Genomic DNA, 27464 nt, shown 5'->3' with positions numbered 1-27464 from the left:
TACGTCCAACAAAATTCACAACGTGCATTGCAGGTTGTCTAGAATATGAAGGGTGCAAAGTCAAAGGCTTTTCAGACTAGTAGGCAAATTGCAGGGGTGGGACCTGACCTGCATAGATATGCCATAATTATCCAAGATTGGAATACCCCTTTAACCCCTTAGTGACCAAGCCTGTTTAGGCCTTAATGACCAAGCCAGATTTTGGAAATATAACGTGTCACTTTAGCAGAGAATAACTTCGTAAAGGTTTTGCACATCCAAGTAATTCTGACTGTGTTCTCGTCACATATTTACTTGTATGTACTTTACTTAGGTGGTAAAGTTTACCGATAAAATATGTGTATCTTTATTAAAAAACTTACAGGTGCCCAGGCAGCTCTGCCTTATCGTCGCTTCCACCCACCCAGTCTTTCCCTCTGCCTGCCCATCTTACTTCTTATCTCGCCGAGATCCCGCGCCTGCGTGCTGAGTCCGTCGGCCGGCGCATGCGCACTGAGATGTCCATTCCTGGTACGGCATCACAGTAATTAATGTGCATGCGCCGGCTAACTTTGTCCGTTAACCGCATTAATTACTGTGATACCGTACCAGGAATAGACATCGCAGTGCGCATGCGCCAGCCGACGGACTCAGCGCGCAGGTGCGGGATCTCGGCGAGATAAGAAGTAAGAAGATGGGCTGGCAGAGGGAAAGACTGGGCGGGGGGAAGCGACGATAAGGCAGAGCTGCCTGGGCACCTACGAGGTTGACTCCGCCCCTGGATAAGATTGGTTATAAAGGTAACGTTTTTATCAACTGTAATGCTGCTAGAAAGCTATGGGAAGGGTTAAAAAGGTGAAACTGTGATGACGGACTCCCTTTAAGGTGAAAAAAATTATATATATATATATATATATATATATATATATATATATAATTTTTTTTTTTTTTTTTACAAAAGTGTCTATTTAATGACCTTTTTTTCTTCTTCTAGAGAGTACATAAAAATGAAGAAGTACTCCCTAAAAGTATCACCCTATTGTGGCCCTAATCGTATGTCTTGACACACGGCAGGGCACAAACATAAAGGAGCACCCAGTGGCTTTCAGAACACATAATTTGCTTGAAAATGTTTTAGGCCCCATTGCACACTTGTAATGGTGTTGAGCTGTTAAAACAATAGAACCCCCCCCAAATGACCCAATTTTGAAACCTAGACCCCCTAAGGTATTCATCTAGGGGTGTAGTGAGCTTTTAGACCCCCTAGATTGTTGTAGAAATTAATGCTAAGCAGGCACAAAAGTGTCAATTAAAGACAGGTTTTTTTCTACAGAGCACATGAAAATGAAGATGTACACTCCAAAATGTATTGCCCCATTTCTCCTGTCTTCAGAAATTGTCACACGGCAGGGGCCAAACATAAAGGAGCACCTGGGGCCTTTCAGATAATAAACTGAAAATGATTCAGGCCCCATTGCACACATGTAATGGTGTTGCGCTGCAAAATGATGGAAAACCCTTATAAATTATCCCATTTTAAAAACTAGATCCCTTAAAGCATGCATCTAGTGGTGTAGTAAGCATGCTGAGTGCAAAATTATTATAGGATGAAATACTGAGTATATATGGTTTTATTCAAATTAAGAACATTTTCACAGGAAATTGGAGAAAAAATATTTTTTTGATAGGTAACGCTGTTACTGTTTTTAGACATCCGCCACATTTTTATCTTTGCTGTGCATACAGATGAGAAGTGAAGCTGTGCACTTATAAGGGAGGCAGATTTCTAAAAAGGCATTTGCCTGTACATATGACTATGTCCCGCCAAACTGAAAAAAAAAACGGAAAAAAACTGAACTGTAGTCAAAGGCAACAAGTCCAAGAAAACTGAGCAAATTGTCTCCAACTATGTTGCAAATTCCAGTTTGTTCACAAGATACAGGAACATCCATGGGGCTGTAATGACAAGCTGACATACAATGACAGAGACTGGTCGCACAACATCTCTTTAGCCCCATCAATCCCTATATGAGAGACGAATGTGCCAAGTGATGCAGTGCACTAGAACAGGTCCCTGCCTGGCAAGGTACAAACCCCTATGTACACAAATAACCAATCACCTACAGAATATATAAAAGAACAGTGTCCAGAACCATCTGTAGAACAGTAATGGGTCACTAATCCCCAAAATGCTGTCAGTATTTCTAGACGTGTTGTGGGGTGTAAGAGGTCTACTAAAAACAAATTCTTAATAAAGCCCTTAGTGTACTGGTAAGAAACATCTCAATCATTAGAGATCCTCCGAATAAAAAAATATCATGTCAATATCATGATACAGTAATGTGAATGGAATTTACAGCTTTGTGTGGCAGGACATAGTCCTAAAAAAAAAAAAATTCAGAAAAAAAAAAAAATCAGAAAAGGTACATTTTGTCTAAAAAAAAAAAAAAAAAAGTTCCACAACACACCCTAAGGCCTCTTGCACACTGCCGTGTTTCACAGCCGTGTGCGGGCCGTGGAACCGCGGCCTGGATCCCTCCTGAGAGCAGGAGCGCACGGCGTCACTGGTTGCTATGACGCCGTGCGCTCCCTGCTGCCGGCAAAGTACAGTAATACACTGGTATGATCTATACCAGTGTATTACTGTAATGTGCCGGCAGCAGGGAGCGCACGGCGTCATAGCAACCAGTGACGCCGTGCGCTCCTGCTCTCAGGAGGGATCCAGGCCGCGGTTCCACGGCCCGCACACGGCCGTGAAACACGGCAGTGTGCAAGAGGCCTAAGGCTGCGTTCACACGGGCGAGATTTCCACGCGGGTGCAATGCAGTAGGTGAACGCATTGCACCTGCACTGAATCCTGACCCATTCATTTCAATGGGTCTGTGCACATGAGCGTTTTTTTTCATGCATCACTTCTGCAATGCTTTAAAATCGCAGCATGTTCTATATTCTGCGTTTTTCACGCAGCCCTGGCTCCATAGAAGTGAATGGGGCTGCGTTAATAACGCATTGCATCTGCAAGCAAGTGCGGGTGTGATGCGTTTTTCACTGATGGTTGCTAGGAGATGTTGTTTGTAAACCTTCAGTTTTTTATCACGCGCGTGAAAAACGCATCAAAACACATTGCACCCGCGCGGAAAAAACTGAACAACTAAACGCAATTGCAGCCAAAACTGACTGAACTTGCTTGCAAAATGGTGCGAGTTTAACTGAACGCACCCTGAACGCATCCGGACCAAATCTGTCACGCTCGTGTGAACTGAGCCTAAAAGGATCCCTCACTCCCTGGAAAGCCCACAAACTAAGCAGAAAATGAGAATAAATTGACTTTTTGGTATTAAATAAAATTAATAATTAGCACCCGTATGGTATGTCTCAAGACGGGGGTAATTGCAGAGGCCTGGTTGTGATGGGCAACTGGGGCTGTAAAATCTGGTGTCCCTCCTCCTTCCATGTTTGCTACACACCCGGCATCTTTTCTGTGGATACGTTTTGCTGGTAGTGGCAGGGACGGGGTGAAGGAAGTGGTGTTCTGAAAGCCTTCGAACATCCTCAGATTCAAAGGTTTGCCCAGGTGCGGGGGACTCAAACAGGAGATTATCAACCACCTTCTGGTTCCTTGGGCCTTTTTAAATAAAACAAAACTATTATAGGTAGCAATCCGAATGAGGTAGATTGCTACCTTTTTATACCAGGCCCTGTTTTTTGCTTCACCAAGTAGGGTTGAAGCGCCTGGTCCAAGAGGTCTACACCTCCCATAAATTTATTATAATCTTACCGGTTTGTGTTTTTCAGCAGTAGCACCCATCTCCCTAACTGCTACTGTGGTGTCTGCGTGCACGGTGGTCAGCATGTAGACATCCTTCCTGTCCTTCCACTTCAAGCAGTTAATCACTTGCAAGGGAAAGGGATGTTCCTCTCTCCAAACAATAGGACACCAGCGGTTGTGGGTATCCCACTCTATTTTTATGGACTGTCCCACAAACCCCTGTGTTTGCATTATGGAGGGATTTATAAAACGGTATGCTGGTATAAAAATTCAGTGTACACGTGGTACCCTTTGCAGAAATGGCGCCAATAGATCCCACACAATTTTTTTTTTTTTTCCCGACGTCCCAATATTTTCGGGGCAGCCTGGGCGGTTAAGTTGGGAGTCTCTGCCCTCATATACAGACAGACCGCAGGTGTAGCCGGTTGGGCTCTCGCACACCTTTATATAATTTTACCCCATATCTGGCACGCTTGGAGGGAATAAACTGACAGAAGGATGGGCGGCCTTTAAAACTAAAAAGGATTCATTAACAGATAGATTTTTATCAGGGGTATATAATTTTAAGAATAAATCCTTAAGGAGGAAAATAATGGGTCTCCATTTATTTAGCCGGTCATAGGCTGGGTCAGTTCTGGGGGGAGACTTGGACTTCATAGCGGTTTCAGGACATAACTGCTGCAAACACAGTGGTTGAGTGGACAGTACTCGCAGCTCAATAGGATAGGACAGATGGGCTTTTTTTTTTTTTTTTTTTTTACAATGCCCATGTCCAGGGTAAGCCCCAAAAACTGGACTTTTGTACAGCAAACCGCCCTGCCCAATTAATTCCAGGACTTTATCGTCCACAAATAAATGAAAAAAAATCATAAGGGTTAAAATTGGTGACGTCCACGTTAATTTGGGGAGTAAATAAAAATGAGGGTATTTGGTGGGGAAAGTGATGAATCGGGAACTCGCGTAGTAGAATGGATGGGAATGCTGGGTGGAGAATGAGAAGAGGTGGCGACTTCTACCACCATAGGGCTATGGGGTCTGTTGATGGAAGCAGAACTAGAGTCCCCGCTATCAGAAAATATTCCCGCCTCTGAAGCGGTGTCGGATTCAGAGTTTTCAGAGCATAGAAATTCGTATGCCTGCTCCGCACTGTATAATCTTTGAGCCATTTTATTTTTACTAAAAAGCTCAGAAAGAAAAAATAAATTATTATATATATCCCACCATAAAAATTAAAAGTAAATGTTCGCTAGCATCAGTAGCGGTGTGCCCACAGACCGACTAACAAATGGACAGTGACAGATGGCCTCTGACCGCCAGTGACAGACTGACACTGTCCCTAATGAAAGGAGGTAACTGACCGTCCCTAATGACGGACGCCCATTGACCAAATGTAACAGGCACTTAGGGATGGACGCCCACTACCTGCCACTTACGGATAGACAGTTTATAAATTAATCTTTTTTTTTTTTTTCCCACAGTAAATCGCACAGCCAGGACAGTGTGATCTCTCCTCACAGAAGTGCACTGAGAGGAGAGAGAAGCATAGCCCATGTCCTGGCTGTGTCAGTAAGTATAATGGATGTGATCTCCATGATAGGGTTATCATGGAGACCACATGATCAGGGATCAATAGTAATGGTTCCTGATGGTTACTTTGCTGAAGGCAGATCCTCAGCACAGTACCCAGTGCACATGTCTGCGCCATTTTCTTCTTTTTTTTTTTTTTTTATTCTTCGGGAAAGGGGGGGTCCTTCCCTTTATTATAACTTTTGGGGGCCATATTGCCCCGGGCGGGGTGCTGGGGGACCCGATTGGGGCATAATTCATTACTCCTGAGGAGAGAGACCTACTGTTGTTAAGGTACTGGGGGGTGGGGTAAGGTTCGGGACCCAGCTTTCCCTTATGGGGGACCCAATCCTCGCACCGGAGACTTTCTCCCTCCTCTCTTACATGAGGGGAGAGAGAAGGTTTACTGCCGGCAGCATTTTCTGTGATCGCCGGTAGCTGCCGGAAGGAAGCACCTGCGCTTTTTTATAGCGCTAGCTTGGGCTGAAGTGCTACTGTAAAAAGGCGGCACTATCTTCCATATCCGTTCCGTTTTTGTGGAACCATCTATTGAAAATGTTATGCCCAGCCCAATTTATTCTATGTAATTACTGTATATTGTATATGCCATACGGAAAAACGTAACGTAACTGGAAACGCTACTGAAACCACTCCGGCCCCATTCACTATAAAGGGGGTGGGCTGTAGGTCCGGCCGCAGCACTGCAAACATTACAGCACTCTGCGTTTTTTTTGTCCAGCTGCCTATTGGCATGTTTGCCGTGCCGCGGCCAGATTCCCCGCCCGCCCCCATTATAGTGAATGGGGCCGCAAAATTCAAGGTCCCATAGGACTAAGGCCGCTCGCAACTTTGTGTCCGCCCCTGGATCCTCCAAGCTACCCGCCGAGGAAGCTACAATAAAAGAAACTTTATTTCTACTCTCTCTCCAAGTTGCTAAGGCTACTTTCATACTTGCGTTTGGCGTGGATCCGTCTTGTATCTGCACAGACGGGTCCGCACCGATAATGCAAGCTGCCTTTTAGTGACTGTTTAAAAAACGCAACGGAGAACAAATGCAGCCAAACTGATGCATTCTGAACGGATCCTTATCCATTCAGATGCATTGGGGCTGAACTGATCCGTTTTGGGCCGCTTGTGAGAGGCCTGAAACGGATCTCACAAGCTGACCCAGAAACGCCAGTGTGAAAGTAGCATGACTGCTGGAACACAGAGAAAAACCTCAATCACACATGTACGTCAGAAGCCGTCTCTTTAAAGATGGCACCCACTCTGGAGCCGTGGGAGCACCTTAGCCGCCGACTGACTGCTGTTTTGCACGGCAGACACCCGGGGCCAATGTCTGCGATTGTGACCATCTGAGAGTTGAAAACCCGGGATACTGCGCTCCTGGGTCTCTCTGAAGAAACCAGGGCTTTTAGAGCTGTAGTACCTATGGAACCCTGCAGGTGGCAGGGCTCCATAACAAGATAGCAAATCTGTGTGTTGCAGAAGAAAGCTAATGATTTCTTATTAGTCATTTAGGGTGAAAGTTTAAAAAAAAAAAAAAAAAATTCTAATTGCCTCAGTTTTCTCATAATTAAAATAAAAAAATCACAAAACACACGTACTATTAAAATATAAATGTATATAGGGTAAAAACAAAACTCTGTAGATGTAACTATAAAGTTGTTTTTTTAAGGATTAAAAGCTGTATAAATGTAGTATCATTGTAATCATACTGACCCAGAGAATGAAGATAACATTCCAGTTGTACAGTACAAAAATTCCACCCATTTGGAATTTTTTCCCAGCTTCCCACTACATTGTATGCAATATACATTGATGCCATGAGAAAGTACAACTTGTCCCGCTATAACAAGCCCTCATACAGCTATGTGGATGAAAAAATAAAACGGTTATGGTCTCGGGAAGGCAAAAAAAATTAATAAAAAAATCTACTGAAAGGGTTGACTCTGTCACTAAGGGGTTAAAATGCATTAATTATATTCAGATATAAATTCTAAATCTACAATAAAAAAGTGGCCTTTTTGGGCGGATTTCTTCAATTTGAATGTTAGTGTTTGGAGTGGGGGATGGTCTTAAAAGAAGAGTCATTTCTTGACTTGTTTGCTCCTTCATTTGGCAGACTATTGTCTACATATTGTCCTCTGTCTCTAGAAATAAGACGTTTCTTTACTGTAGACATGAATTGCTATACTGTACAATTTGCTTGCAAGCGGCCTTTTCTTTCTCTTGCAGATGACTTGCCTTACCTCCGTTGTCCCCTGCACACCGTACTGAAGCTGACACCAGTGGCTTATGGTGAGTAGTCCTTCATTAGATAGTTTGCATTCTTTAGTCATGTCCCATAGTCATGTCAACGGATTCTGTTTTGCATTTAAGGCTGTAAAGTAGAAATGATCAACTTAAATGTGGATGCAGTGGACACGCACCGAGAGAAGCCAGCGGTAAGTTCCAAACCTTGAGCGTTGCAGTAGCTTTAAGGTTATGTGTCGGGTGACATTTCATGTAAGGTGTGTCATTGGTGTCACAACGTGACATACTGCAACAGCCACGAAAAATCTAGGCATCGTGGAATTTGTGTCACCTTAACTCCATTGACTTTAATGTAAGTAGTGCGCGACATGCTGCGACTCACCCGCGACTTGGCTGTTTTTCACAGCGAGATTACATTATTTTTGTGTCGCCGAACCCTTATGGTTAGAAAGTACAAAAGCACATTCTTTATTGTCCTGCGTATCACATTAAGGCTCCATTCATACAACCGTGGGATGGCTCCGCCGATATTGCAAACCGCAGACCTGTAAAACACAGGCACCAGCTATGTGCGCTCCTCATTGCGGTGCGGACCCACTGACTTCAATGAGTCCGTGATCCACAAGATGTTCTATCTTTTGCGGCACGGAGGCACAGACCTGTTTATGCTAATGATTCAAGTGCACTATGGGCAGGCCGTGCCATTTTGGTCACCACTGAGTGCATCCTGAATATGAAATTCTGCGCTAGTTGTTCAAACGTCGGCGTATGCGCAGAGCAGTCTGCGGTTCTTTTTGACTGGCCTCCATGCACTGTATTGCACATGTGCCAAACAACCAGCCCTACAAGGCATTATGCTTAGCTGAGAAGTGATTTTTGAGATGACAGACTCCCCTTAAATATCAGCTGTGTAAAAATATTTTCATGATTTTTACGTAAAAAAAACCTTTTGTGATTGGTTGATCATTCTTTAGAAAGGGAGAGAGAGACATGATTCTGTTCTGTACAGGTTTAGATTAAATTTTTTTTTTTACATTTTTTTTATATCCAGTAATTCACTTAACTAATTCAAGGGAATTTAAAGGCATCACAGAATTTTTCATGAATCAGAAATAAAGTTTTTGGCCCATTTTCATTCTTTTCAATAAAAAAAATGAATTTTTGTCCACTTTTAAAGCAAGTAAAGACCTTGTTACGGTTCAGGAACATTCTTTTTTAGATTTTTGTTATCTACCTATTAGTAGGTATTAGCATTAAACTTTCACTTATTTATGCACGATTTCGTCAATTTTTAGGTAGTATAACCATGTTAAATAACGAAAAAAGTGGCAGACTGAACTGGGGAGGTTAGACCCATTACCTTGGGGTGAGATTTATGGCAACATTAAGAAGGCCTCATTAGCTACTCAACATCGGTTGATCCAATTTTTAAAGTTGTACATCAGCTTTATTACACCTCCAGATTTTGTTGTTGGAAGTGCGGTTCTCCTGATGCAGGCTATGTTCATCTCTTCTGGGAATGTCCTATTGTACATCAATTTTGGAGTGCTGTGTTGTTAGAATTAGAGAGGAAAATTAAAACTATAGTGAACCCTTCACTCAAAGCAGTTTTTTTATTTACCTATGTATGTAGGTAATTAAAATAAACCAATACATCCTCTTTGTAAAAAAGGGTACATGCTAGGTAAAGTATTGATTGTGAGAAAATGGGGCTCGGCAACCTGCCCCGCTCTGTTGGAATGGAAGCATTTTATGACTAGAATACGGGACTATGAAGTTGACCTGGGGTGTTTGGTAGGGGAGGTTATCCTCTCTCCCGCCCATCCCCACCCCTACTGGAGGGTGGGGGAGTGCTCGGACTTCGGTGCCCTACTCGGTGACAGCCTGGGGTTGGGAGGGAATGGGGGGGGAGGGTATTAATTAAAGACGTTGGTGTTTTAAATGTGGTATATTTTGGCTATATGATGTATTACAATGCTATGTAAACATGTTTGTATGAATTTCCAAAATGAAGAAAAATAAATAAATAAAGTAAACTCCTGACATGCCCCAAAGAATCACCTATGGACATGGCATGAACGATAACTACAATTAATTTCTTCAGTTTTTTTATTCTAATGAGTATTTCTTGATTTACACCTTCTTCTCAGGGCACCTTTGATGTGAATCAAGCACCTATGCGAATGAGGCGGAACAGCTTCACTCCTCTGTCCAGCTCTGACACGGTCAGACGACCACGAAACTACAGTGTTGGGAGCCGCCCGCGTGATCCAGTGGGGACGGAAAGATTCAGAATGGCCCCTGATGGGTCTGACCGCCCGCTGAAACAGGTCCGTGTCCTTTCTTGAGTCGCCTCACAAATGATCATTTACTGTCATGCCTGCTTCATGAGATGTGGTTGGGAAATCTACAGTAGGTTATCCATGCCTGGAATAGGCACCTTTTATATGTGGTTTGACCTGACCAAATGTATTATAGCGTAGCAAAAATATCATCAAAGCATCATCATGCAGTAACTCTTCATGATGTTTTACCTCATTGTGCATAATGTACATTCAGTCAGGCAGATCTATAAGTGTACGGTGTAGAATTGGGAACCTCATCCAGACGATGATATGGCAGAATTCATATCTTCCAGGAAGGCAGTTAGACAAGGCTGTGTAAAGTACAAAATATTTTTTTTCACTTATTTTTTTATTTTTTTCATTATCCTGCAGCGTTCTCTGGAAACCACCTACATGTGAGTATTATCCAGGTTTTATCCTTTTTGTTTCTGAGATTACCTCCATTAGGATTGTAAAAACTTGTGAGGAAACATTTCTACTTTAAATCTAAATGCAATATTAATGACATGTTAAAAATAAGTGTCCGAGCTGATTGGTTTTTCATCAGTAAATCTGCTCCCTCTCATACAGAAGCATTTTTACTGCTCTGTCGAGCTTCTGTTTTGATGGCAAGAACAGCATTGCGGTGCTCATTCTAGGAATCTGAAAATGTGCAAAGGGTGAATCCTAACCCCTTCCCACACCTTGCCATAAATGTACGGCATGCCAAGTAGCTCCACTGTTACATGCAGCTGATACCTGCTGCTACAGCGAGATCGGAGCTAGCATTAGTTCTAATACACTGAGTCTCTCTGAAGAGAGACAAGTGACATGGCCTGGGAGCAGTCCTTTATGGGATAAAAAACCTCTGCCGTACATGTACAGCAGAAGTCCGCACTTTAAACATGGCCGCCCACTAGGCTTCTGTCTTACAAGACAGGTATGGTTATGTTTAGGGCAGTCTGCCCTACATGGTTGTATGCTTACTTTGAAACTGATTTTAGAGGTGACCAACTCCCTTTAAAGGGGTTGTGCAGAACTTTAAATATTGATATATTATCAGCATAGGTCATTAATGGGAGAACGGTGGGTCAAGTGCTACGGCCTGATCGTTTTATAGCAGCTGTTCTTGGTACTGCAGCTCAGTCCCATTCACTTCAGTGGGACTGATCTGCAGAAAGGAAAAGGCTGCAGCGCTTCCCAGGAATCCGACTCCACCAATCAGATATTAATCTGTCCCAAAAATCCCTTTAATATGCAGTTCACATCCAGACACCACCTTCTGGCACAATACTGTATAATAGCAGGTTAGACAACTCCTGAGTCTGTACAGATAAGGCCTCCCTGGATTAAGGTCCTCTGTCACCCAGTGCAGAAAGCAACGCCTGCTCGCTGTAGAGTTGCCCGTACTGCCTAGATGGCTTAATACTTGAGTTGTACTTTATTGGTTTTATTTTATGTTAGTTTATTATTTTTTATTAGAAACGTATACTTGCTAATATAGTGGGTTTTTTTCCCCCACAGGGGAGCAGCTGATACTAATGGTTGTGATGCCTTTCAGTCTCTCTCTGCCGCTGTGTAAATGGCTGAAGATTCTGCCGAATGTTCTTCTGTTTCATCCATTTAGTCTGTTTCATGGTTTATAACTGCTGCGCATGTCTCTTCCCATTCAAGAGGCCTTTCTCACACACCGCTTTCGGCTTTAAAGCTTAAAAAGGTTCTACATGTATACTGTCTATAGTGTCACTCAGTGTGTGAAGACTGAAGAACGACCTTGGATATGGAATTTATAAGTATCTGCAGGAACCAGCTGTGGGACTTGATGAATGGCATCGTATACCAGCTTGTTCTTTACATTCTAGCTACAGAAAACATCTTCTGCTCTGTGTAAATGCAGTTGTCTGTCAGAGTATTATAAATCTATGTATAGTGTATTTAAGGCGACACCCTTTCCCCCCGGATCAAGAAAGAAATTCGCATGAAATGGAGAATGAACAGAACCCTTACCTGTTGCCCTTCTTTTCAGCTCCAGATCAACCAGTTTCCCGGCTCCTCTTCTGCCATCAAAGATGGCCATACTGCTTCTCAGGCTATTTGATGCAAACTGCATATGGTGGTCGGAGACACTGCCTGCTGCTCTGGGATTGGCCAGCGTTGCTCACATGAGTGCTGCTGGCCAATCCAAGAGCAGGTCTGGACAAGCGGGAAGCATCTTGGACTACTGATCCGATCTTGGATAGTGGAGAAGGCATCTAGGAATCTGCAGCTGTAAAGATGAGAGGAGGTCACTATGTAATGGATTTCTGTTCGTTACCAAGGAAATATATATATATTTTTTTTATTATTATTTTTACCTTGAACAGCAGGATTGCTTTTACTGGAAAACACAATTCTTGTGCCAACTGGTGTTATTGATGCATATCTGGCATTTTAGGGGCTATTGGGAAAGTTGAATTTCTGAATTCACCATTTAAAGGGATCCTGCCACCATAAAAATGCAGTGTAATGTACAAGCAGCATGTTATAGAGCAGGAGGAGCTGAGCAGATTGATGTATAGTTTTATGAGAAGTTATTCAGCTAGGCTTGTAAATTGTACATTTATATCTTTGCCCTTGCTATACTTAGGAGTCCATTGCCATCTTGTCAGTGGTAGACAGTCTTTCCTGTGTGACTGCATACAGAAATAGCTGTCAGTCACTGAATGGGACCGCCCACTGGACTCCTAAGTACAGAAAGAGCAGAGATTTCAATGGACAAGTTACACTGTATCTCTTTCCATAAAACAAAACCTCCATCTGCTCTATAACACGCTGCCTGCAGATTGCAATGTATTTCCCTGATGACGGGATCTCGGGTGGCTGTAGGCAATTGCTGCTTGGCAGGGACATTCTGTAGTAAGCAGAACTACTGCTTGACTTTGCATTGCTGGATCCTGTTCTTAGATTATTATCAGTACTATACAGTCAGATGCTACAGGGTTGCCAGCCATGTGTAAATTTGCAGACTGTCCACACCCAAAAAAAAGTTTAGTTCTTTTCCTGCTGTTCATAGTGTCCTGCAGAACAAAAACCCATCTGTGATTTTTTATTTTTATATATTTTTTTTGTACTGCACGATGCAAGGTGTCCCATCTGGGGGGCGTACACTCTACAGCTCCACCCCGAGGTGTAGTCCAGGGAGAGCACTAGGCAGGGACATGTGAGGAGGTCTGTGAGACGGAAGAGAGGAGGTGACTGAAGGGGAGGTGACGGTTCTCATATGGTGACAGGTGCTGTATAACCAGTGGGTAGCAGGGTGGGCTCATTGATCAATTCAGCACACTTCGGAGGCACCAGCAGTATGTTTTACTTTAACATTGACATTCACTTGGTTCAGTCTCCCATCTTTGTCTCCTATTGAGGATTGCCAGCAGTCTGTAAATTTACAGACTGTCCGCCAAAAGGAGTGCTCCAGCACTGATGCCAACGTCGCTCCCTGACAGCCATTGTTGCATGGCAGCTGCGGTGATGCCAGTAAGTACAGCACACTGTCACTGCTGCTAGGTAAAAATAGTCTTGGCACTGGGGCGACAGGTGAGAATTGTGGGGATTTTTTCAGACACTGCTGGCAGTTTCTTATTTTTTTTATTTTTTATGGGGCAACCTGTGTAATTTTGGGATCTTGTGTGACTCATGGGCATGATGGTGGGGTGTCGTCTGCAAAAAGGGGTTACATTTTTAATATATGAAAAAGCGACAGAGCTATACAAGAATTAACGTTTAAAATTAGGCAAATATTGCAGAAATTGCTTTAGTCAGTGTAAAGCTAGACTCTACTGCAGCCATTCTTAGTAGTGATAATCGGGAGCATGGCCACATTTTATTAAAGGGATCTGTCAGTCATTGTACTTGTACATGATTTTGTTTAGTGTCCATAGAGTGGTAAGCTCCTACTATGTCAGTGTAAATTTAGGTAAGTGGTCAATGTGTATTTGCAATATCTAGTTTGCTTGGCTTGTCCTCCCACAAATTGCTTATTAAACCTGATTCATACATTTGTTAAAGGGTTTGTTGGAGTACAGTTTTTAGTTTACCAAAGTGATTGGGGGTCTGTTAAAATAATTTTAAAAAAGTACCTTCCCATCCTGCTCTCGCTCCGATCGAGCACTGCCGCTGTGTCATATTTCCAGGCAGCAGCCAGTGACCTATTGTTTGGGTGCAGCCAATCACTGACCTCAGTGGTCTTGCACTGGATACTGCTGAGGCCAGTGACTGGCTGCAGAATATCACCGCTGCAAACAATACATCATTGGCTGCATCCTGGTAACATGACAGAGGCGGCACAGGTAAGGAGTTTTTATTATTTTACCAGCCCACCCCCATCACTTGGTTAAAAAAAACAAAAACCTTAGACAACCCCACTTTTTCTGTTCTATGCTCTTTACCTTGGAAAAATACTGCAGAAACTACTTTTGTTACTCTGATATAGAGTCCCGCCTTCCTTACCATTTCACCCCTTTAATATTTTAATGATGTGCCATTCTAAATCTTTTTTTTTTTTTTTTTTTTTTTTTTTTTTTATACGTATTTTTTAATTTTAGAATGTGCAAAAAGGTTGGAATACACAAACACCACACAAATTTTACACAAGTCAAACGTTTGTAACTTTTAATCACTGTAAATGGTTAATTCAAACACGGCACGTTTCAATGTTCTTGCTTTCATATAGGTTCATTTGGTAACAGCGATGTCATATTAGTTTCAGGAGTACCTGACCTGGACCAGTGGCACTTGATCCAGTGTGGTTTGTATATTTAAGAAGATTACATGTGTGTGTAGGTGTGTATGAGCTTAAGGTTGCTGGTGAAACTGAAGTAGTTGTGTAAGGAAGATGAGTGTATAGTGGGTATTTATACTATATGTCATGCCGCTGGTCCGAAGACTTTTTTTTTCTGTAAAATCTGCAGTTATTTCTGTGATTGTTGTAATATACTGGTGTTTTTGTTGTGTTTACTGCTGGGTTACACTTGTTTCCTCTCAGTTTTATACGACTTCTAAGAACTACGCTGAATGGAACCAATGTTTCTGAGCATACATTAAGTAACTATGGAGTATTCCTTTTATAATAGCTGTGATAGCTACTTTAAAAGGGTTCTCCAGGAACTATTTGAAATGGCCGCAAGCATCCTGTCCTGACTAGGGATGAGCAAACCCGTGGAAGTTCAGGTTCGCTGGGTTCGGCCAAACTTCAGGTCAAAGTTCGGGATTGGGACCCAAAATTGACCCCAAACCGGGACCCCATTGAAGTCAATGGGGACCCGAACTTCACTTTCTTATTTTCCGTTAAAACATGGTTACGGCAGAAAATAATAGCATTCTTAAGATAGAATGCAAAAGAATCTGGTAATTTAGGGTTTAAAAAAAAATAATAATCTCACTTCATCGCGCTGCCACAGTGTCTTCTATCTTCTTTCAGTAGGACCTGCGCTGACTAGTGTTGGGCGAGCACGCTCGGCCGAATATAGCATGTGCTCGAGCCAGTGTATTTAAATCTAATTTATCCTCTATTTCTGAAAAGTTTCTGGTGGGAATCGAACTCGCAACCTTCTTCATTACAGCCAAGAATGTTAACCACTACACCATAGAGCTGCATGGCCAGTTACTGAAAAATACTTAATAATAGAAATACTTACTAGTAGTAGGAGTTCGTATACCGTCAGAAACTTTTCAGAAATAGGGGCTAAATTAAATTTATATATTTTATATTTTTTTGAGTAATTGTAAAAATGTGTAATTACAAAAAAACATTATATATATATATATATATATATATATATATATATATATATATATATATATATATAATACTTCTGCTTATATATGAATGCATAAGATGTGGGAAACTGCTACTGATGTTTTGGCCATAATATATTATAAATATATATTATAAATATATCATATATGTAAATATATCATGGCTAAAAACTCATATATAAATTACATTTTGCCTCTATTTCTGACGGGATTCAAACTCGCAACCTTTTACGTTACAGCCCAGTATGTTAACCACTACACTATAGGGCTGCATGGCCAGTCACAAAGAAAAAAATACGAGACTTCTGCTGTATAGGAATACTTACTAGTATAAGTATTCCTATACAGCAGAAGTCTCTTTTTGGCATGCAGCTCCATAGTGTAGTGGTTAAGATTCTTGACTGTAATGTAGGTTGTGAGTTCAAATTCCGCCAGAAACTTTTCAGAAATTGAGGCTAAATTAGATTTAAATACACTGGGTGTCCCCAAGCACTGACTCCATATATGGATATAGCTATATATGGAGTCAAAGCAGGGACTCCTAAGCCAAACTAAAGTCCCAACACCCTCCTTTAGAGAAGGGGTGCCTGATTTAATGCTTGGGTTCTCCCAATGACTTCCGGGTGCTCTGTAGAGCAGTGTTTCCCAACCAGTGTGCCTCCAGCTGTTGCAAAACTACAACTCCCAGCATGCCCGCACAGCCAAAGGCTGTCCAGGCATGCTGAGAGTTGTAGTTTTGCAACAGCTGGAGGCACACTGGTTGGAAAACACTGCTGTAGAGCACCTGAGCATCGGGAAGTGTTCTACTCGAGCATCGGAGCACACAAGCACTTTGGTGCTCGACCAACACTAGCGCTGACGTCACCGCGCTCACCAAAGATGTGATCCTGCCTATAATATGCCATCATGGCTGAGCAGCCTAAAGGAGCACTTACTAATGTATAGTATGTGCAAATGATGGAGCATAGTATGTGGTGAGGCCCCTAGGCAGCTCTGCAAGTGAAGGCAACCAGTCCTGCTTACATTGTATGACAGGTTGCTTGCGATCATTTCTGAAGAACCTGATTTAGGTAACAGAATGGTTTCATTTACACAGATATTGGTTGATTCTGTCTACTGTAAATTTTTTGTCAGTTAGGGCTCATTCAGGCAGCCGTATGAATGAGTCCCCATTCGTTCCGCAATCTTGCGGAACAGGTGCGGACCTATTCATTTCAATGGGGCCGCAAAAGATGGGGACAGCACACAGTGTGCTGTCCACATCCGTGGTTATGTTCTGCAATCGCAGACAAGAATAAGCATTTCATGGGACCCATGTTTTGCGGATCCGAAAACCACTACGGCCGTCTGAATGCGCCCTTAATAAGTGAATCTGCAATGCATTTGAAGTAAGAGGAAATGTATAAAAACTGTTTAAGGGCTTGTTCACACAGTGCGTTTTTCAGTTTTTTTTTTCTATTACAGCTAAAACCTTGATTGGATCTATAATGATTTTCTGGCAATTTTTTGGTTTGTTAATTATTTATTTATTTTTATATACAAAATTCTAAACAACAACAAAGAATATTCCGGCGTTTTTACCCCTATAGAAGTGTCACATCACCAGAGGACATGTCAAAAGCATGAACATGCTGCTTTTTTAAATAAACGTCAGACCCAAAAAATCCCTTGTCTCGTGCGTTTTATATTTCTGAAAGAACTTTAGCTAACATTTGGAGCTGGCATTTTTACCACAAAAAAATAAATAAAAATGCACCAAAAAAATGCAGGTACAAAAACTCCACAAAAAATGCAAAAGTGCACAAAAAGGCCATTAAAGTGCATGCTCCTCCTAAGGGTATTTACACTATTTTTTTTTTTTTTTGTCAGTTACTTTTTCTATTGTATAAAAAAATAAAATAAATGACAATTGCCATTTACAAAAATTGCATAAAATGCATTTAAAAAATTTGATACATCCTTAGGATTTTTTCACACAGGTTATCATTTTTTATTTTTTTATTTTTTTTTCACAAAAAGTAAAAAGTACCATATGTTTTACTGCTTTTTCACATTTCTTTTTTAAATCAGATGTCCCAGGCATTTTTTCTGGTATGGTAAAAAACACCATACTTAGAGCATGGTGCGGTTGTCTAAAAACGTACAATGCAAAAATAGCCAATAAAAAAAGGGAAAAAAACGCTTTGTAGTGCATTTCATAATTCACAGTACATTTAAAATGAACGTTTTGACATAAGAAAAAATGCAAAAAAGTGCAAAATGCAAAATTAGACTGTTTAGGTTCCAGTCCTGGTTTTGATATCCCATAAAAAGCTGCACTATCGCATTGTGTTAGCAAGCGCTAAAGGAGAGGAAACGTGTATTTATTTTGCAGCTGACTACGCACAATTTCTGGTGAATCTGTGTGGCTAACCCTTTCATTAATGAGAATATGACCCCTAAATGAGTTCAAAATCATGAAAATGAAATTAAGGCTTTTTGGTCCGGTTATTCTGTGTCAGCAATATCAGATCGGCAGCTGTCCGGCACCTCTGGCGATCAGCTGTTTGGAGGGTTCATGGCACTAGTGAATGGGACGAGGCGTTGTAATTACACTGCCCCACCGCTACAAGGGAGACAGTGTGCAGGTAAACATTCAAGAGGAAGCACAAACACCGCAACCCCCTTCAAAGAGCTGATCACAGGGGACCCCCGTTGATCTGATATTGCTGACCTGTCCTGAGGATAGTTTCATCAATAACCTGACACTGCACAACCTCTTTAAAGTTGATTTCCTGATGATGTGATTGCTTCATAAAATATTTTCATTCCTGAAGGGGTTAACAGATATCTGAAGGTCCTTTTTTATTGTATCTAGTGATCATTGTATCTAGTGATCATTGTAATGTAACCTACCTTAATAAACAATGTGTAGCTACCATGGTTTCTGCTTTTCCTTGGGGGTGTACTGGCAGTCCTAAAAGATGCTCAGGGGTGTATGGAGACAGTGCTTCATGGGAAAACCGTATGCAAATTAGCTCCTATCAGGTCAAACCATAAATCCATCTGTACAACCGCTGTGTTTTAGGGGTTCTAGTACCTCATCAATGCGAAGCAGGGTACTGATAGACTGGATAATATACCTCAGGGGCAGTACTGGCTCTTATTCAAGAGACTCGGCCAGCCAGTACCCTCCTTTGTATTGATGGGGGCCAAGAACCAATGATACCATCCAATAAAGAAGAAATTCAGTAGTATTCACCAATTATGCAAAACTACCTATTTTACTAAAGCCACAGAACGAGGAGGAACATAGCCCACAGACATTTTGCTTGCTTCGAATATTCATCAAAGCTTCAGCTCCCTAAACCCTGTCTGCTTGTATACAAAGCAACTTCGCTTTTATGAGGCAATCAACTTACAGCAGATACATTGTTGGCAATGCCAAAGTAGACAATCGGCACAGGAAAAACACTATCGTACCCTAAAAATTTCTAAAGGTTGTTACCATCATTCAAACCAAGCATTCTTAGGGTATGGGCACACGGTCAGGTTTCTGCATGCAGTTTTGAAATTCAAAACCAGGAGTGAATTTTTAAAATAGAGGCAAAGTCGTATCTGTCCTTTTTTTCTTTCCTGTCTGCAACATGGACAAGAATAGGACATGTTCTATAAATCTCAGCACGTATACTTGCTTCACTGTTCTCAAAACTCTCATAGAACTTAATGGAGTATGCTGGGAGTTGCAATTTAACCGCTGACATGTCATAAATAAACTACACTTCAGTCTTAGGCCTCATGCACACGGCCGTTGTTTTGGTCCGCATCCGAGCTGCCGTTTTGGCGGCTCGGATGCGGACCTATTCACTTCAATGGGGCTGCAAAAGATGCGGATAGCACTCAGTGTGCTGTCCGCATCTGTTGCGTGGCCTCGCAAAAAAAATATAGCATGTCCGTTTTGCGGATAAGAATAGGCATTTCTACAATGGGCCGCCCGTTCCGCACACGGGCGGCTTCTGTTTTTGGGGGATCCGTGGTTTGCGGACGGCAAAAAACGGCACTGTCAGTTCTCAGGTGTCTGTGCTGTAAACCGTCCCTTTTATCAAATAATTTCTCAAATTCCTACAGCATATAAAAGATGATTGTTGTTTTCTTAAAGTGTAAAATCAATAAAGCAATGTTATTAGACTACATAGACATACAGATCTTCTTTGGCTGTCCTCTATATATTATATACAAATGTATTCTAATATTATGTTATATTATTTATATAGTCTATATATCTATTTCTTTTTCTTCTTTCTAGTGTTTGCTCCTGGCGTCCCAGGCTCCTTTCCGGGTAGCATTTTTATGTATAAATTTTTTAAGGTAATTTATGGTGGTATAAGAATTTCAATACCGTATATAATTCATCATTTGTATTCTGATGATATAGCTTTCTGAGTTATTATTTATAGTATTTATTGGCCAATAAATCATAGTATAGAATATTATCTTTCCTTTATCTCACCTTTTTTATATTCATTATTTTTATTCACTTAACATAATTATGAGTGAAATTGATTACACTGGTTGATATGGTGTTGTATTAATTATGTTCATTTCATGACTGACACACTTTTTTATAAAATTTTCTCAATTTTTTTAGTTTTTTCTTCTACCCTTTTTTTTCTTCTATCCTTCTAAGGTCTTGCGCTTTCTGTCATTTGGGGCACGGACACGTTCTATGATGAGCGCATGCACATTTAAAGCAAATTTATGCTTTTAATAATTCATTATTTATTGTATAATTTATATATTACATTTTAATCTACGGATAATCATGAAATCTTTATTGTAATTAGTTTAATCATGATATTATATTATAATCATGTTTCTACTTAAGGATTGATTTCATATATTGATATTCTAGCATTGTGGACCTATTTCAGTGTATTAATCATGTCAGTTTCATTATTTGGTATAAGTTATATCTGCTTTACCAGTGTTTTTATTGCATTATTTCAAAGTGCAATTGTGCTCTAAATGGAACGCATGTGCATTCCATTTCGAAAATGTGCATTTCCTTTTTCTGGTCACATGTCTCGTCATGACACTTCCGGTTCGTGGCAATCTTGCGCAGGCGCAGCGCACGGCCTTGGCGAGCACACAATTGTCTGTCTTTCTCTTTTTTTACACAGGCTATTATACTCAATTATTAGTCATTATTAATTACATAGGTGTATATATAGGACACTGACATACAGACCTTTACCCCTGAGGAAGCTGGACTTTATCAGCGATATGCGTGGGGCGTTTTTCTATTGACTCAGGTCCACCTATATAGTCCAGGCTTTGTACCTTTAGTACTTTATTCAGGGGACACTGATTAGCCTATTATTAGGGGAGCTTTTCCAGAGAGCAGAACCCCTTTACAGTAATTCAGGTTCCAGGCTAATAATAAAGACACAGTCTACTTTTCTGTTTCATACTGCAGTTTATTTTATTTCACATCACAGGTTATCTGGATGATGTTCCCAAGTGTCACCACCTAAAAGAAAACGACAGACATTAGGAAAAGACAGAATTAATGCTCCATTCATGTATGATAGTAGACTTGTAGAAAAGAGTCACACCACCTGCAAAGAAGCCCTTGACGTAAACTGCTGCCTATTACTGACTACCTTTTTATTTTTCTGAATAAGGAATTGATCAAATTTATGGTATGGCCCTGAAACAATATATATCATATTATTATCTCCGAAGGAGCTACAGATTAGAAAATCAGGGAGTAACTTTGAATAGAACGGGGTATGGGTCTTTTTTTTTATATATTACAATATCATCATGTTATCCCCTTTCCCTAAACATGACCACCAGTTGGATATAATGGGGTACCAGATGGAGGGTAGGCTTGCATGAGATCTCTGCTGTCATTGCCAATATTTCCTCTAAACTAAGGAATCTGAAAAGGTATCTAGTACTATACAAAAAAAAATCCATCACCCCCTTTATGTTGCCCTCTCCAGCGATGTCTGATGTAGTTCCTGAAAAATGTATGGCTTATTAGCTGCGCTGGCATCCACTGTGAGGAAGGAGACTTTGTGGTCATAAGCTGTGGGGACAGCCCCACAAATGATTGACTTTCTCCATTTTACTGTGCATAGGGAGAAAGCTACCGATCATCAGAGGGTTGATGGGGCTACTACCACAGATCAAGAATATGAGGATTCCTATCGGACAGCATTTCTCAGAAACTACATTATAGACATATATAACGCAGACAAGGCTGGACTGCCCTAAGGGAAGCATAAAGGAGGTGACAGATTCTCTTTAAGGGCTCATGCACACGACCGTATGTATTTTGTGGCCCACAAAAAATACAGATGTCGTCCATGTGACATCCGTATTGCTTCTGTTTTTTTTTGTAACAATGCCTATCCTTGTCCGCAAAACTGACTAGAATAAGACATGTTCTATCTTTTTTGTGGAACGGCCAGGCGGACATACTGAAACGGAATGCACACAGTCTTTTAATTATTTATTTATTTTTTAATTTTTTTGCGGAAGGTTGGTGTTGTTGGGATCTCTATGCTTTTTAATTTGAGGCTGATCTCAAGGTTTTCCGTTCTGCACTCCTCATTAAACCAAATGTTGGGGTTATATTCTTTTTGTTTCAGGTGGCTATACTTTTTCAGGTCAGCCATTTCTGCCATGGTGTAAAATATATTATTTAGATCTCTTACAGTTTGTTTGACTCCTTTTGGGTTTATCTCAAACCATGTTGTTGAAGTAGTAGAGAATCCCTTGGATTTCTGGTTTATTGTGCACGTCTTTATATCTCTGAGCCTATGTCTTGGACCACTTATAAGATGGAGGTAGTGTGAAGAGCTCCGCCTGCTGAGGTATTTGTCCTGGTGGTTGTTTGTGGACTTAATATATAGGGATGCTTGGTTGTGATAAGACAAGTGCGATTGTGGGCTGACTATGAAGGCCCCAATGTTTGCGGGGTCCATGTCTGTAATGGATAGTCCACTACGCTGCTACCCACATGGGAGTTTAATGTAGTCCTTCCTAGAGAGTCTCCATTGGTGCGACCGTTGAGAATGTGGAGTCCTAGGCTTCGGCAAAGATTCAACAGTTTTTTGCCACTTTTATTTACCTTGCTGTTGTAACTGTTCCTTTCTGTATGTACTGAGCTGTCGGTCTGTGCTCCATATATATAGATGTTTCCATCTGTGGTCAGGTAGTCTCTTTCCTTGCCTGTTCTGGCATTGAGGTCTCCCATGATAAGAACTTTGCCCAGGGTTTGATAGTGGACGGCTTCCCTTTGCAGGATCTCAAAGCATTCTGGGTTGTAGTAGTGGGACTCAGGTGGTGGTATGTAGGCCGCACAGAGATAGATGTCAGACTGGGAGGTGAGGATGGAGCGGTCTATTCTGATCCAGATATGACTGTTTCCCCGTTTCACTGGTTTGATCTGCTCATGGAGCTCCACTAGTATTCCTCCCAAACAGTGGCCAAGTTTGGTGGTTTTATTTTTTAGCGCCGGGATAGACATTTCCCTGTATCCAGTGGGCTCCAGGGACTCACTCTCTACCTTAGTCCATGTTTCTAGAAGGATGTGAATGTCGATGTTTCTCAAATTCGGGGTGAAGACCTTGGATGTTCCAGCTGCTGATTATAAAGGATGTCATAGCTGGTTCTTTTACCTTGTAATGAGCGGGTTTCATAGGACGAGCTGGGGATCTAACTGGTTCTGGTATGATAGATAATGCTTGTGTTGTCCAGTCACTTGAATGTTCTACATAAAATTATAAGCAGGTTTTTTTTTATCTCATCTAGGTCTCTGCTCTGTATTTCTCTGTGTGAGGTGGGTGGTTTCCTCCATGGTTTTTGCCTCTGGTGGACCATGTTGGGGTACACGGCCTTGTTTCCTGTTTGTGGTGTGGCGTTTGATACTTGAGGTCTTTGTGTTGTCGGTGGACTTTCCCTGTTGTCTCCAAATTGGCCTGTGTAGGGTCTAGGCCAGGATATTCTGTTTAGTACAATGTCTTCATTTATTTGGCCAGGAGGCTGACTCCTTGCTTATTGAGGTGTTTGCCATCATATAGATGAAGGCGGTTGATGGCGGGGAGTTGTGCCAGGGTGTCGTTTGGCACAGAGTTGATCTTAGCTTCTAGTTCAGTGTTAATGGTTTGGATGGTATCGTTGGGCACATCCTTTCTGGGCAGCAGGGATGACACTATTATTTTATTGGCCGGGAACTTCTGTTGTGCATTTTTTCTCCGCTGGGTCAGTTCCGCGATCTGCTGCTGATGGTCTTGAAGGTTGTTTGTACCCGTATGTATAATGATATTGGTTGGATTGGTGAAGTGTTGGATCGTTTAACTGCTGTGACTTGTTCGATCATTGCACAATACATTTTTTGAACCCATACTTTTGGGAAAAGCTGCCTCATGTTCTAAGTACTAACAAATACATACAAGGCCGTCCATAACCTGTCCCCTCCCTACATCTCTGAGCTACTTTTCCGATACATCCCCACACTCACTCTCCGATCCTCACAAGACCTCCTTCTCTCCTCTCCTCTTATCGCCTCTTCCCACAATCGACTTAAAGATTTCTCCCGTGCATCCCCCATACTCTGGAACTCGCTACCCCAGCATAACAGACTCTCACCTACAGTGGAATCCTTCAAAAGAAACCTGCAACCCCACCTCTTAAGACAAGCCTACAACAAGTGACTCTGCTGCCTCTATACCGCCATGACCAACTTCACCCGCACCTTCTGTGTCCTTCTCCCATACCATGTAGATTGTAAGCCCTCACGGGCAGGGCACTCCTCTCCTTCTGTACTAGTTTGTAACTTGTCTTGTTTATGATTAGTGCAATTGTCTGTATTATGTATGTATACCTATGTACAGCGCTATGGAATGAATGGCGCTTTAATAATAAATAATACTAATGTTCAGGTATTTCCCAATGGAGTCTATGATTATTCCTGCATCCAGACATTGGGGATTACGGGCCACTTGCTGTTTTGTGAAGGTTTTCTGGGTGCTGTTCGGTCCTGTTACTGGGTCTTCATGTTAGTTTGTGCTTGGGGTTCTAATAATTGTTGGCTCTGTCTCCGCGAGTAGCAATGCACTATTGGTTTGTGTGGTTACATTCATTTCTGGTGTTGTTAATGTGTTACGGATCTTTGGTATAAAGTTCTGGATGCTGGTTGTCATTGTGTCTGTGCTCCTCCCTGACCCCCCCCCCCATTCCTGATTTATGTATCTGCGTCTTTATATCTGTTATCTCTTATAGCTTTCTATTTTCTTGTTGTAGGGCATGCAGTTTACATTGCATTTCTCCCAGAGCTGCTGTAAATTCATATTTGAGTTTGTTTATTTCATTAAGTGCTTTGTCATTTGCATTTTTGTCACTTCGGTTTCTTTGAAGTTCTTCCTTGAATTGAACAAAGTCTCTTTCTAATTGAGATAAACAGTTTCTGAGAATTCCGGGTGTTGGGTGGGAAGCATCCTCACCTAAAGCCTCAGGGGGCTCTTTGGGGGCTGTCTCTGGTTATTATTCTGACTTGTATTTTTGGGCCAGCTTTTTGATATGAGGAAAGGTTCTTTCAAACTGTGTTAAGTTGTCCTCATTGCCTTGTATCATGATGGTGGCGGTGTTGTATAGATTTATGGTGAGTACAGTGTCCTCCTCATCCCCCTGTTTTCTTTATGCTGATCTGTTGGCCCCTGTTGATGCCGCACTTTGATATGTTAATATACAGGTCCTTCTAAAAAAAAATTGCATATTGTGATAAAGTTCATTATTTTCTGTAATGTACTGATAAACATTAGACTTTCATATATTTTAGATTCATTACACACAACTGAAGTGGTTCAAGCTTTTTATTGTTTTAATATTGATGATTTTGGCATACAGCCCATGAAAACCCCAAATTCCTATCTAAAAAAAATTAGCATATTTCATCCGACCAATAAAAGAAAAGTGTTTTTAATACAAAAAAAGTCAACCTTCAAATAATTATGTTCAGTTATGCACTCAATACTTGGTCGGGAATCCTTTTGCAGAAATGACTGCTTCAATGCGGCGTGGCATGGAGGCAATCAGCCTGTGGCACTGCTGAGGTGTTATGGAGGCCCAGGATGCTTCGATAGCGGCCTTAAGCTCATCCAGAGTGTTGGGTCTTGCGTCTCTCAACTTTCTCTTCCCAATATCCCACAGATTCTCTATGGGGTTCAGGTCAGGAGAGTTGGCAGGCCAATTGAGCACAGTAATACCATGGTCAGTAAACCATTTACCAGTGGTTTTGGCACTGTGAGCAGGTGCCAGGTCGTGCTGAAAAATGAAATCTTCATCTCCATAAAGCTTTTCAGCAGATGGAAGCATGAAGTGCTCCAAAATCTCCTGATAGCTAGCTGCATTGACCCTGCCCTTGATAAAACACAGTGGACCAACACCAGCAGCTGACATGGCACCCCAGACCATCACTGACTGTGGGTACTTGACACTGGACTTCAGGCATTTTGGCATTTCCCTCTCCCCAGTCTTCCTCCAGACTCTGGCACCTTGATTTCCGAATGACATGCAACAGTCCAGTGCTGCTTCTCTGTCCAGGTCAGGCGCTTCTGCCGCTGTTTCTGGTTCAAAAGTGGCTTGACCTGGGGAATGCGGCACCTGTAGCCCATTTCCTGCACACGCCTGTACACGGTGGCTCTGGATGTTTCTACTCCAGACTCAGTCCACTGCTTCCGCAGGTCCCCCAAGGTCTGGAAGCGGTCCTTCTCCACAATCTTCCTAAGGGTCCGGTCATCTCTTCTCGTTGTGCAGCAGTTTTCTGCCACACTTTTTCCTTCCCACAGACTTCCCACTGAGGTGCCTTGATACAGCACTCTGGGAACAGCCTATTCGTTCAGAAATTTCTTTGTGTCTTACCCTCTTGCTTGAGGGTGTCAATGATGGCCTTCTGGACAGCAGTCAGGTCGGCAGTCTTACCCATGATTGCGGTTTTGAGTAATGAACCAGGCTGGGAGTTTTTAAAAGCCTCAGGAATCTTTTGCAGGTGTTTAGAGTTAATTAGTTGATTCAGATGATTAGGTTAATAGCTTGTTTAGAGAACCTTTTAATGATATGCAAATTTTTTGAGATAGAAATTTTGGGTTTTCATGAGCTGTATGCCAAAATCATCAATATTAAAATAATAAAAGGCTTGAACTACTTCAGTTGTGTGTAATGAATCTAAAATATATGAAAGTCTAATGTTTATCAGTACATTACAGAAAATAATGAACTTTATCACAATATGCTAATTTTTTTAGAAGGACCTGTAATGTCTGCAGAAGGCTGTGCGCCAGGCAGACTGCTTCTCAGTGAAGAACACTGCGTCTGTTTTCCTCTTCTGTGGCTCCTTATAAGTTAAATCAGCATAGAGGGTCTCTGGACTCTGTTTAATGGTGGAATCTTTTACAGCTTTTCTTGCTTGAGTGTTCCTCAGCCCTTCTGAGTATGTTATCTCAGGGATGTCTGATCCCCTGCTGGCTGAGCTCTTTTCCTCATCTACATTGCTTGACATTCCTTGTTTCAAAATGTGTTTTTCCATTTCTTAAATAATATCCTTATTTCTATGGAGTTTGGTCTCTAGCAATTTCTAGTGAGGTTGAGGGGGTTTTGGTGTTGGAGCAGGAGCCCTTACCTGTGGTTGCTCAGTTCTCTGGACTATGGATGATGATGGTGCTTGTTGTTTCCCAGATTTCGTCTTAAAATTTGCTCATTACAAGGTATAAAGTGATGAAAACTCAGGA

At 41.7% G+C, this 27464-nt stretch overlaps 2 protein-coding genes across 3 annotated transcripts in view; one reads left to right on the top strand and one right to left on the bottom strand.

Moving 5' to 3' along the window:
* Window positions 1–15638, top strand: part of PFKFB2 (6-phosphofructo-2-kinase/fructose-2,6-biphosphatase 2) — a 41417-nt gene extending 25779 nt beyond the window's left edge. For both annotated transcript variants that reach the window (XM_044288361.1, XM_044288362.1), the window contains 5 exons: window positions 7553–7615; window positions 7697–7761; window positions 9721–9900; window positions 10288–10310; window positions 11419–15638. In XM_044288361.1, the coding sequence (XP_044144296.1) occupies window positions 7553–7615; window positions 7697–7761; window positions 9721–9900; window positions 10288–10310; window positions 11419–11476 (389 nt within the window). In that variant the 3' untranslated portion in view covers window positions 11477–15638. The remainder of the gene's footprint in view (window positions 1–7552; window positions 7616–7696; window positions 7762–9720; window positions 9901–10287; window positions 10311–11418) is intronic.
* Window positions 15639–21127: 5489 nt separating this feature from the next.
* The window catches only part of LOC122933391 (C4b-binding protein alpha chain-like), a 107504-nt gene continuing 101167 nt past the window's right edge, over window positions 21128–27464 (bottom strand). Inside the window, exon 9 of the mRNA XM_044288360.1 lies at window positions 21128–21196. Within this exon, the coding sequence (XP_044144295.1) occupies window positions 21159–21196 (38 nt within the window). The 3' untranslated portion in view covers window positions 21128–21158. The remainder of the gene's footprint in view (window positions 21197–27464) is intronic.

The sequence above is a fragment of the Bufo gargarizans genome, chromosome 3, assembly GCF_014858855.1.
Source record: "Bufo gargarizans isolate SCDJY-AF-19 chromosome 3, ASM1485885v1, whole genome shotgun sequence".
Classification (NCBI taxonomy): Eukaryota; Metazoa; Chordata; class Amphibia; order Anura; family Bufonidae; genus Bufo; species Bufo gargarizans.
The sequence above is the reverse complement of the archived record's forward strand: the minus strand, read 5'-3'. Positions and strand labels throughout refer to the sequence as shown.